At 38.6% G+C, this 12935-nt stretch overlaps 1 protein-coding gene across 1 annotated transcript; it reads right to left on the bottom strand.

The window, feature by feature from the left end:
* Positions 1 to 229: 229 nt before the first annotated feature.
* On the bottom strand, positions 230 to 5439 carry LOC123701175. Its single transcript, XM_045648571.1, has one exon. The coding sequence runs from the start codon at positions 5435 to 5437 to the stop codon at positions 230 to 232; it is 5208 nt and encodes a 1735-aa protein (XP_045504527.1). The 5' UTR covers positions 5438 to 5439.
* Positions 5440 to 12935: the final 7496 nt, after the last annotated feature.

Genomic DNA, 12935 nt, shown 5'->3' with positions numbered 1-12935 from the left:
ATTCTATGGCTCCAGGAGCGCATAATGCGAGCGGGATAATAAAAAATCCTAAAAGTCACGGCGGAATATAACTAACAAATTCTATGACTCTAGGATCGCGTAATGCGAGCGGGGTATAAAAATTCCTAAAGTCACGGCGGTATTTATAACTAACAAATTATAACTAAAGCGGTGCGAAAAACTTAAGATTAAACTTAACTAACTGCGGTAATATACTAATGCGGTTTAACTATTGTCTTGGAAGCGGACATAAACGAACGACCGGGCGAAGGTAAGTTCCCTTGGCGGTTCTAACTGTACAAACGCGCGCGACGTCGTCCTTTGAAGGATGTACTTTCTCTACGACGGCTAAAGGCCAGGTTAGGGGCGGTGCATTATCATTTATCACAACCACGACCGTTCCAGGAGTAATAGGTGTGGAAGGCGTATTCCATTTCTGCCTAACCTGCAGACCGTGTAAGTATTCCATTCTCCAACGTTTCCAAAACGACTGGACTAACTTGTCCAGTAGCGAATGCCTATCAAGCAAACTGACGTGATCAGATTTGACTTGCGGCGCGGGTAATGATAATAAAGGAGCGGTATTTAAAAAATGACTCGGTGTTAAAGCCGAGGGTTCTGCGGGGTCTGAACTCAGTACTGTCAGCGGTCGCGAGTTAAGTAAACACTCAATTTGAGTGAGAACAGTACAAAGTTCTTCATACGATAATATTTGTTGACCGATAACTCGAAACAAATGCGTTTTAATTACTTTCACCATACTTTCCCAAGCACCTCCAAAATGTGGAGAGTTGGGACAAATAAACTTCCAATTTATACGACTCTCAGCGAACTCGTGCTCCAGGTTCGAACGATATTCGTTATTAAGAAATTTATATAAATCGCGGAGATAGGAATCGGCTCCTTTGTAATTAGTACCGTTATCCGTATACATAGTATCAACGGGTCCTCGACGCGAGAGAAACCTTTTGAGCGCGGCAAGAAAACTAGGAGTGCTGAGGTCGGTCGCAACTTCGATGTGCACTGCACGCGTAGTGAGGCACGTAAAAATACACAGGTATGCTTTCTCGCTGTGAACACCACGGCGGCGCACAGGAGTGTAAGCGATAGGCCCTGCGTAATCAGAAGCTGTTACGCTGAATGCTTTAACGGCTTGGCGTGTACGACATTCAGGCAAATCAGCCATCAGCGGGTAAGTTGGACGCGGTTTCATGCGGAAGCAAGTATTACATGAGTGAATTCTTTGTCTAACAATACGACGTGCGGAAAGAATCCAATACTTTTGGCGAAGCAACGACATTAAAAGTTCCGGTCCGGCGTGCATATATTTAATATGATAATAATCAATGATCATGTTAACGATATGATCATTGCGCGGTAATATCACTGGATGCTTATGTGCATATTCCAGGGCGGAATTACTCAGACGTCCTCCAACGAGGATAAGTCCGTTGCGAATAAAAGGCCTCAAGCGATTAAAAGCCTGCGAACAAGATTTATTATTGAGTATATTAGAATACTCCTCTGCAAAATATTTATTTTGCAGGGCGGCGAGAAGTTTATTCTCAGAGAAATGAAGGTCCTCTGCGGTCATCATAACACCGCGGCGGGGTAACAATTTAAGGAACCTATAAATATAAACAACAACGCGTAAAAGCCTACTCCATGAGGATACGCGAAGGGCGGTATCATATAAAGCGCAATGCTTTATAGGCGAGCACACAGTGTGCGCTAATAATTTTCGTTCGGGAATGTCTGCAATAGACTCACCATCGAGACTCCTAAGAGGCCAATCAGATGGGTCCGAACGAGCCCACTGGGGTCCTTGGAACCACAGAGGGTGCGAGACGAGATTTAGTGGCGTAATGCCACGCGAAAGAACGTCAGCGGGATTTTCAATACCAGAAACATGGTAGAAATTATCTGATGGGATGTTATCTGTGATCTTCACAACGCGGTTTGCGACAAACGTCTGCCACTGGTGCGGCGAACCTTTAATCCAATAGAGCGCGACTTTAGAGTCGGTAAATGCGTATGCATTAATTTTGTAGTGTTGTGAATAACTGTCAAGGACAGTGCGAAGCAGCTTTGACATTAGGAGTGCACCACAAAGTTCTAAGCGAGCGATTGTTAGCGGTTTAGATGGAGCGACTTTAGATTTAGAACAAATAAGACGAATGACGTTACCAGAGACAGTGCTGACATGAGCGTACACGACTGCTCCGTAGGCAAGTTCACTAGCGTCAGAGAAAGCCATAAGAGTGAGAATACAATCACAAGTAAAACCTATATGACGTGGTATGCGAATATCATTAAGAGCTGGTAATTCATCACAGAACTGTTTCCACATTTTAATAACGTGTGGAGGCGGAGAATCATCCCAATCAAGATTAAGTTGCCAAAGTTGTTTTATTAACAGTTTGGCATACACGACTGTGGGAGCAACGAAGCCCATTATGTCCCACAGACGGGCGATAGTTGACAAGATGGAGCGCTTAGTGCACATCACATCGGCGGGTGCGGTAATTTTAAAATAAAAACAATCATCAACAGTAGACCAATGCAGACCAAGTAATTTATGTTGCACGGTCTTATCAAACTCCACCGCGGAGGGTAAAAGTTTGTGCGAAGCGGGAAGATTATCTAACACATTTCTACTATTACTATTCCATTTAACTAGATCCCACTGAGCTCCCTTAAACAAATCGATGAGCTGCTGCGACGCGGAAACTGCTTCACATTCCGTGGGAATAGAGAAGGCGATATCATCCATATACAACGAGGAAGACGCAATGCTACTCGCGAGCGGATATTTCGCGCCGTCATCTTCTACGAGCTGTCTTACCGTGCGCAGTGCATGATAAGGACTAGACTTGATGCCAAAGCAAACTCGATTAAATTGATAAAGAAGCAGCGGATCCTGCGGGCTGAAACGATATAAAAAACATTGAAAACGACGATCAAACTCACGCACGAAAATCTGCAGAAATTGTTGGCGGCAATCGGCGGTCATGGCAATCGCGTGGAGACGAAAACCTAAAATTATTGTAAACAAATTGCCTTGTAAATTCGGCCCAACATGCAGAAGGTCATTCAATGAACGCTGGCTTCCAGAAGTTGGCATGCTAGCATCTAAAACCATGCGCAGCTTAGTCGACGATTTATCCTCGCGCAGAACAGCGTGATGCGGTATAATATAAATAGGTGTAGGGTCACGCGGATCATACGGAGGCGCGGGTGAAATATAATTCTTCGTTAGATAATCTTTTATGACGTCATCATATGCCAACCTTAATTTAGGTGAAGCCTGTAGCTTTCTTTCAAGGCACATGAAACGCTTGCGGGCAATATTAAATGAGTCACCGAGAGTGTAGAAATCATCCTTAAATGGAAGCGAAACAATATATCTGCCACTCACGGGGTCGCGGGTTGTAGTTAATTTATAATATTCTTCACATTCAACATCATCGGGATGTTGAACGGGCGGTGCGGTAGGAAGCTCCTCGAGCTCCCAGAAACGCCTGACTAATGAGTCAATAGCGGCGGTCTCTTGAACGTGACAACACGTCAAGGGCGGTTTATGTATGTTAGGTATGGTGGGTACTGAACCCATTATTACATAGCCTAACACCGTGCGCAATGCAGCGGGCGCCGACGAGTCACGAGCTGCATGAACTACGTCGGGGAGAAGCAGATGAGGGAACAGAGAAGCACCGATTAATAAATCGATTTTATTTGGCGTACCAAAACTCTCATCTGCGAGCGGTAAATGCGAAATATGCGATAAGACAGAAGTGTCTATAACAGCGGTAGGTAATAAATCCGTAACATGATCAACAACTAGCGGTGAAATATTAAAAGATATGTTGTTGTCAAGACGCGAATAAAATTTTATATTTATAGAATTACTATTTATAATTTTTTCCGAACCACCGAACCCCTTAATAATAGTACGTTCGGTTTTCTGCGGTTTAATACCTAAGCGTTCACAACATTCATTTGTAATGAAGTGACTTTGCGAAGCGGAATCTAAAAGCGCGCGAATAATAAGCCGTTCGCCTTTACAATTATAAGCTACGACTTCAGCGGTTGATAACAAAATAGTATGTTGTTTATTCGCGGGCGGGTTGCATAGAAATGCGTTATCTGTATCAGCTGTACAGCTAGCGGTAAATAGCGCTACGTCAGAGCGGACGCACTCGCCCGACGGCGGCGACGGCGCAGGCAACGGCGGTGTGCTGCGCGGCGGGGGATGAGACGCAGGCGCGGGTATGGAAGATTCGCGTTTCAAATGTAACATTGTATGATGTTTTAATTTACAAACGCGACAATTAGAATACGACGAACAACTAGAAACTCGATGTTTTATACTGAGACAATTTATACACGCGTTTCTATCCTTTACGTATTTCAAACGTTCCTGCGGACTCATTTTATGAAAACTCGAACATTTATATAAATGTTGATGCGTAATATTTTTACAAAGACAACTATAAGCGGAATCAGCTGTTGTTACGTAAGACTGATACGTCTTAGGCGGTGCGGAAGAAGTATTATTTGAACTGCGGTTATAATTATTATTCTTTTGAGGCGGTTTATTTATTCCCGAATTTGTGGAAGGATGAATGCGTTCTAATACCTTCGCACGAGTTTGAATAAATTGAACTAAGTTATCAAAAGTAGGCATTTCACTACCAAACTCAGTCTCGAAAGCGCGAACAGTATCTGAGTCTAACTTCTTCAGCGCGATATGAACAATCATTAAATCTGTAATATTATCTAACTTTATATTTTGTAAGGCGCGCACTGCGCTAATAAAGTTATCTGTAAATAAATCAAAGTTTGTTGCGGACGCACAATGCAAAGGTTTAAAATCAAACATTTGATTTAAATACGCGGATACTAACATACGTTTATCATCATATTTATCTTTTAAAGTTTGTAAAATTAAATTATAATTTTCAGCGGAGGGGGTTATACCAGCTATAACAGTTGTGGCCTTCCCCGTTAATTTACCTAGTAAATAATATAAGCGCTCGGCATCTGTAAGGCCGGGATTGTTATGAACAATTGATTCAAAATTCGAAAGAAACAGCGGAAATGAGCGAATATCACCCGAAAATGGTACTAATTCGATAGGCGGTAATTTAGGCCTATTTTTATGCAAATTATTAATATCTCCGTGTGACGGACATGGTTGCGAATATTGCGATTTAATTCTTTTAATCCTGCTATACAAAGACTCGAATGCAACGAGGCTTTTATAATCAGGTTTCGCGGCGGGAATTAATGATAACAAACGAATATTATATTCATCTAAACATTTCTTATAATCATCGCGTAATGATTCTATCTGCGCGGACTCGTCAAGGAAACTTTCCATAAGCGCAGCGTTGTTATGAACGTTCAAAGACAAATCATAAATTCTTTGCACCATTTCGAATATAATTTCGCGTTTAGCTAACAACATGGATAACTGCGAATCATTTATATCTTCCGAATCATTAACATCCGAAGCGTCACTATCAGCTAACTTAGTCATTTTCTTAGGCGGCATTTTTAATAACAAAAGTAAATATTCAAACAGAGAATGTTACAATAAAAGTTACAATAACAAGTAATACGACCAAATAAAGTAGGTCAGTGACGCAAGCGTAATAAGAACCGAGTATGCACTATGCAATTACAATATGGTCGGATTATAACAGCGGATCGCGGAATGTAGGTACTCGATAAATTTCGAGTGCGGGTAGACCGTAGATAAATATGATGTAATATGTTCGATTTATAATGATTTTAGCGTTATAACTGCGGATAAACGATATGAATATAGTTTTAATTAACTATTTTAATAATAATATACGCGTAACTTAATGTCACGGGCGGAATAAAATATATTTTAAGCGGAAAATAATAGATGACGCAATGTCGATCTATGCGGTTAGTTATTTCACAATGAATGTACTATTAAATCACTTATTAGGGCCTACGATGAGTATCCTAATAAGGGCGGGTTTAAAATATATTTTATATGAATAGTAGAAGACGCATTGTCGTTCTACGCGGTAAATTAAATAGTATTTCGCATTGAAGATACTACTAATACGCTTATTAGGGCCTACACAATGAGTATCCTAATAAGGGCGGTGGAATCATCAGGTAATGTACGATTCGTAAGGACTAATAATGGTTACTATCCGGATCGAAGGTACCAATCAATGGTTACTATCCGGATCGAAGGTACCAATCAATGGTCGCGCCAATATAAAAAATATAAGTAAATATATTCTCGATATAAAGTGGACTGTATTTAGATCAACGTGGTGTTAGCAAAGAGGGGAAAGACGGGAACACACGGCACATACCTCGTCGGAGGGAGTAGCGTCCAGAACACACGCGGCCGCCACGCGGTCAGGGTCCTCCAGCTCGCGGCGGGCAAGAACGGGTCCAGTCCAACACTCCACACAAACACACACGCGGCGGTGAGCGCGACCAAGGGCCGGGGCACGGGATGCCCCGGGGGTGTTACAAAAGCACAATGCCTGATGATCTAGAGAGCCTCGTGGAAGCTCTCCGGCGGTGAGTCCCGATCCTCGCTAAAGATCGGAGAGAACTACTGGCTGTCGTTCGTGACATAGGTAGGTCACGTGACGAGCGCTAAATAGCGCGCGGTGATTGGTTGTGCTCGTATGTAGGGAAGGATGAAGGAATACACCACAAATAATAAACATTTAATTTCTACATTTACTATTTTAATTATATTGGCGTTACCAATTGGTGTTTGGAAACATTTTTTTTGAGATCAATGAATAAATAAACAGGTTTTTCATAGAAACGGAGGCTCCTGGAAAAAAATGTATTTAACATTTTTTATAGATAATTAGATGATCTACAATTTTGGTTCAGGTGATTGTATGATAAACTTATCGTCTCAGCGAAAATCGCAAAAAAAAACCCTATTTTTTTATTAATTGACCTCGAAATTTTTTATTTCCGAGTACTAGAATGATGAGAGATTTAAATATTGATTTTGAACAAATTTCGGTAAGATTGGAATTTTGGTCGTGGTCGTCTTCGTCGTTGGTAGTGTGACCGAACCATTACCAAAATGTCATGAACTTATGTCAATAATTAGCGTTAGCAGTTTCTATTCCATGGCGTTATGTACGTTTGTCTAAGGCCCCTGGTCTCTCTGAACAAAAACATCTCTTATATACTTCTCAAAAATAGAAGTCTCCATCCAGCGCTTTTCACTAACCGCGTAAGCGGTTTTAACTTGCTCCTCGGCATAAAACCAGAGAAACTTTCCCTGACATATTATCAGCGGAGTAAGGGGTTTGAAACTTTTTGTATGGACGCTGGCATATCGACCCGCCGCCATTTTTATTTTTTTTCAAAATCGCGGCGCACGATTAAAGTGGTATGTATGGATAGAGGACACATAGACGAACAAAAAATGTCTCATAACATAGTACCCTAAAGCGTCACATTACCGAGATATTGTAAATGACGAATAGATTTTACGTGGCTCAGATCACTAGTTACATTAAGAAGACTTTTTACAAGAGGTGCACATTTTATAAGGCCTCTTTTACATACCTTACCGAAGGCAGACGCAGTGAGGCGTAATTGTCTTTGTTGATGCCACTCAATCGAATCTGCTTGCAAAACAGATTATTTTTTTAAGAGACTGGCGACTTAATCTTTCTAATGAAGATCGCCATCTTCATTAGAAAGATTAAGTTTTTTTCATATGTTCTGATTTAGCAAAATCGAAGCCAGCTTGTTCTAGATCTGGCTTTTGACAGGAGTCGCCATAATGTTTTTCTGTGCTACTATTTGAACACTTTTTTGGTACAAAAGATTTTGATAATCTCGTCTAAACCTGCGATTCTTTTTTTATTGAGTGTAATCTCTAAGCATTTAACAATAAGAGTAAGGGCTTCGCATCAAAATCTTTTTGCAAATATACGATTGCGGTTCTTTAAAAGTTAAATGATACAACTGACCCATCACAGCGAGCAGTATAAGACCTGCGACTTAAATAATTAATTATTTTACCGCCCACAAACTTCGCGATTACACTGTAAAAACTTCTGCATTGTTACTATTTACATCATATATTAGGCTTTTGGCATTATTTACTAATCTGGTCATAATTTTAAAGATTGCAGTAAAAATATTGCTAGACTTCATTTCATCTACAAAATCTTGTTCATTTTGATCAATGTTTTTGCAAAAGTAAGGTTTGCATAACTTGTGATTTCCGAAAACATAGTTTGGTGCATTTATTAGGTTTAGGTTTTGTATTTGTGCCTTTTTAATTTTATGTACTGACGAAAAATAATTCACCCTCGGAACGGCATCAGAGACTCATCAATGCAGAGATTTTATTGAGGCTGGTAATGTATTTCAAAGTTATGGTTCAAAGTATCAACCAATTCACGGATTTTGAACAAACGGTCACCAGGTTTTTGGTTTTCATTGTTAGAAAAGTGCACCATCCGTAACAAAATTTCGAATCTGTTACGTGGCATAACCGTCCGTGGGAAAGATTGAGCTATCATAGGATCAGTTGACCAATAATCAGCTAACTTTGGTAGTTTGACAATTCCCATCCATAAAACCAGGCCCAAAAATTTTTTGATTTCATCTTTGTTTGTGTCCGTCCAAGCCAGTAACCTCGATCCTTTTTTGATTTCATTTTTTGAAATTAGCTTCTCTTTTGTTTCTCTTTTGTACAACGAATCAACAACGGGGAAGGGGAACGGGGTGCAGGGCTCACGCGATTGGTCAAGCGGGTCAAGCAGTATCGCACAATTGCGTTTTGGCGGGCCCGTGCGCAAGTTGCCACGCAAGTTCCCGCGCAAACGCATTTATTGTTACCTACTACGCAACTTATTGTTTTGAAGCATGGTGCCTTACAAAGTGCTTGACATGGCGCTGTGCCTACACGTCAGTCACATATGCCTGACATATATTTTTATAACGATTTTTCATGTAAATAAACACGTAAAATAACTCTAAATTTATATTTTTTGTATTTTAAGACATTCTGATTCGATATACAAAATTCTGAAATTGGACGTCATTGCGATTTTGTTCTGGCAGCTAACGTGTTAACACCGAATTAATAGCTGTACGGGCCTATCCCGTACGTGTGTATAATTAATTAATAAGAAATAAAAGAATTATTGAAATATAAAAAACTTGTATTTCAAATTAAATTCAAATTATTTATTTCTTCCTTTTACAATAGGTCCTTAACTTATTTGTGATTGGAACACTCCTAGTAAGCAAATAAATGCTTGTGTCAGGAGGTTCCGCTCTTCCTTAACACTATTAGACACAGAAACAGAAATAAAACAATATGAATGAATTCAATGCAAAAACACAAAAGAAAAGAAAGAATTTAATAAAATATCTGTATGAGTGTGTGTGTGCATGTGTGTGTGTGTGTGTGTGTGTGTGTGTGTGTGTGTGTGTGTGTGTGTGTGTGTGTTTGACAGCACGTTTATTTTTTATATTGGAGCAAAGCTTCGGTATCTGAGTAGCTTAAGGGTTTCAACCATTCCGTTAATACTTTTTTACAGTTTTTATTGAGCAATTTACCTACATTTAATTTTTTATTTATTTTATTATACAAGTTTGAAGATTGAGCAGCGAATTGTGTTTTAGCAAAGGATGTTTTAGTATGCGGAATTTTAATAATATCATTTCTTCTTCCAAAATCAAGCGTAGGATTAAATAGCAGGTTTTTGTGAGTTTTTAAGACAGAGTTTAAAATATATAATTTTCTAACAGACAAGAGACCGCAATGTTTATATAAATCTTCTGTAGGAAATCTAGTTGGTTTGTGGAACATGACCTTCAATAAGCATCGCTGGCCCCTCTCAAGAGATATTATTTTAGATTTATTGGCACCGCCCCATATTGAAATACAATAGTTGAGTATAGATTGAGCCAGAGCAAAATATACTTGATTTAATAGTTTTACTGTAGCCACATCACGCAGTAATTTAAAAACCCATATAAGTTTGCGGAGCCTTCCGTTAACAAAATCAATTTGATCATGCCACGAAAGCCTGTCATCGATAACGACTCCCAGATACTTAACGGAACGTAATCGCTCAAGAGTATCGCATCTGCAGCTCATTGAGTTTCCTGTACAATCTTGGTGTATTTTTAAAGTTAGGCTACTTTTTGGTTGAGTTCTCTTATTTAATGAAAAACATACGTAATTGGTCTTTTTAACATTCAATGTTAAGAGATTTATTTTTAACCATTTGGCTACTACCAAAAGTCCTTTTTCAGCTAAATTAAAAACAGTCTCCCAACATGAACCTGTAAAAACTATAGCAGTGTCGTCAGCATATGAGAAGACTTGACCTCCTTCAATATTTAGATTCAATAAACTATCAATATAAATTAAAAACAGTGTTGGACCCAATACGCTTCCTTGTGGAACTCCAAATGTTATGTCTGAATAATTACTTGTTAGATTTTCAATTTTAACACTTTGACTACGGCCTAGTAGGTAGCTCTTAAAAAGTTTAAGTGGAGTCCCTCTGATACCTATATTTTCAAGTTTGGTTATAAGGGTGGGTAAAGAGACGGTATCAAATGCCTTTTTAAGGTCTAAAAAGACAGATAAACACTTTTTACCACGATCAAGTTGTTTTGAGACTAATGTTGTAAGTGAATCAATGGCATTTTCGGTTGAGACCCCTTTCCTGAAACCAAATTGTCTAGGTGATAAAAGTTTGAATTTAGTGAGATAATTTATTAGACGAGTGTTAATTAATTTTTCAATTACTTTTGAGATTGCAGATAAAACAGAAATGGGCCTATAATTGTTGACATCGTCTCTCGCACCTCCCTTATAAATAGGTGTTACTAAAGATCTTTTAAGCATGTCGGGAAATGAGCCAGTTTTAAAACAAAGGTTTGCGAGATGACTAATTATAGGTGAAATTATATTTTTAGAAATTTTTAGAAATTTTGTTGGAATATTGTCCCATCCAGGTGCGCTCTCCGACTTTAATCTCGAGATGATACTCTCTACTTCCGCTGGGTTTGTATCTAACAGTACAAAGGAAGACGAGTGACGATTTTGAACGGGGCTATTGTTGTGTAACATAATCTGGGGCTCATTATTAATTATATTGTTCGCTAGATTTTTTCCTATGGTCGCAAAATAGTCATTTATGTATTCGACTGCTTCATTTGGGGTTGGTTTAATTTTAAGTAGGTGATCGTTAGTAGATTTATTATTATTAATGTAAGTTATATTTTTTATTGTGTTCCAAAGTGCTTTAGGATTATTTTTGTTAAGAGACAGCTGTTTTATTTCATATTTACGTTTCAGTTTTTTAATTAACTTGTTACAGAAGTTGCGATATCTTATATACGAAATTTTTAAAATTTCATCAAAAGGAGCCGATTTTGATTTAGCTTGCAATTTATTTCTGTTCCTAATACATCGAAGAATTCCAGGTGTTATCCAGGGTTTAATGCAGCGCTTTGATCTTGGTACATGTTTAATTATTTTACTCTCGGTCAGAGAATGCCTTATCTGCGTAGTTAGTTTTTCTATAACAATGTCCGGATTTTCGTTTAACAAAAGTACAGATATATTTTTTTCTAATAATTTTGTATATGCCGTTTCGTAATCAGTAAATTCGAAAGTTGCTCGTCTAGTCTTATTATTATAATTATTTGATTTGTAATGAACGGCAATGTATTATTAACTATAAAATGAATGAGTCACGCGAGGTACTCTTAATGACCGTCGGCGATGAACTGAATTTAATATATAATATTATTATAAAGTGTGAAATATTGGATACAATTTGGGTTACGGAATGTGCAAGCAAAGCGCCTTATTGCACTTTGTACGTGCTTGCTCGTACATATTTCCGGGCGGGAAAGATGAGGGTTAGTATGAGATGAGGTGACCCCATGATACAAGGTGATAACAATTTTTATTAATTATAGTGAACCCCATGATACCAATACAATATATAACTTCTTACAATAATATAAAATAGTATTTAATAAAAAAGTGCAATTTCTTAAACTATAACTTATCCGGGGGAATTGGTAGTGCGAGTGAGGTATTCGTCGGGAACACTAAACTATATCGCAGCGTAATGTTACTTGATTGTATATGATTTATTGTGTATGTTTAATGTTATTGTGTACATTGAGTCATTAACAGGCTATTATTCGCTTGCCTCGTGCCGTATGTTGCACGACTCCGTCGCAATATGATCGCGATTGTATTCTTCGCGATGGTACTTCATATATTTTTCCATGGCCTTATTGCGTTCTAATTAGGGTTGAGTATTGTAATATACAACTAACCGCCAGTCGTCTCTAATTATTTTCATGTCTTTAATACGATCAAAATAAATACTATTGTTGCTAGGTAAGTTACTTATGTTATACAAACCATGATCTACAGGGATCATAATAAAAAATAATTATAAAGAAATTGCAACGGATGCGAACTAAACGTTTTAAATTTTCGCACGGGTTTAATGAATAATTTAGTTACTTGTTTATATCCGTACTAGGGATTTGATTTACGTTTTCATTCACGGGTAACCTGCATAACTTAACAACGGGCCGTTTCATGAAACCATTTTTAGTTTTAAGTGTCACGACTCTTACATAGCCGTCGCTGCCGGGTGCAGCTCTACTACGCGACCTAAGGCCCACTTCCCCGGCGGGAGATTGTCATCCTTAATGATGACAATGTCGCCTAATTTTATATTCGACTTAGTCTCCCTCCATTTACGAGCTGTTAATAAAGTTAAATATTCCTCACGCCACCTATTCCATATATCATTAAATATTTTTTGATTGAGATAGTTCTAAGGTCTGTTTTGGTGTCATATGTAGTAAGAATAGGGTCGTAGTTGACGAGGCAT

This window comes from Colias croceus, chromosome 21 (genome assembly GCF_905220415.1).
Source record: "Colias croceus chromosome 21, ilColCroc2.1".
Lineage (NCBI taxonomy): Eukaryota > Metazoa > Arthropoda > Insecta > Lepidoptera > Pieridae > Colias > Colias croceus.
The sequence above is the reverse complement of the archived record's forward strand: the minus strand, read 5'-3'. Positions and strand labels throughout refer to the sequence as shown.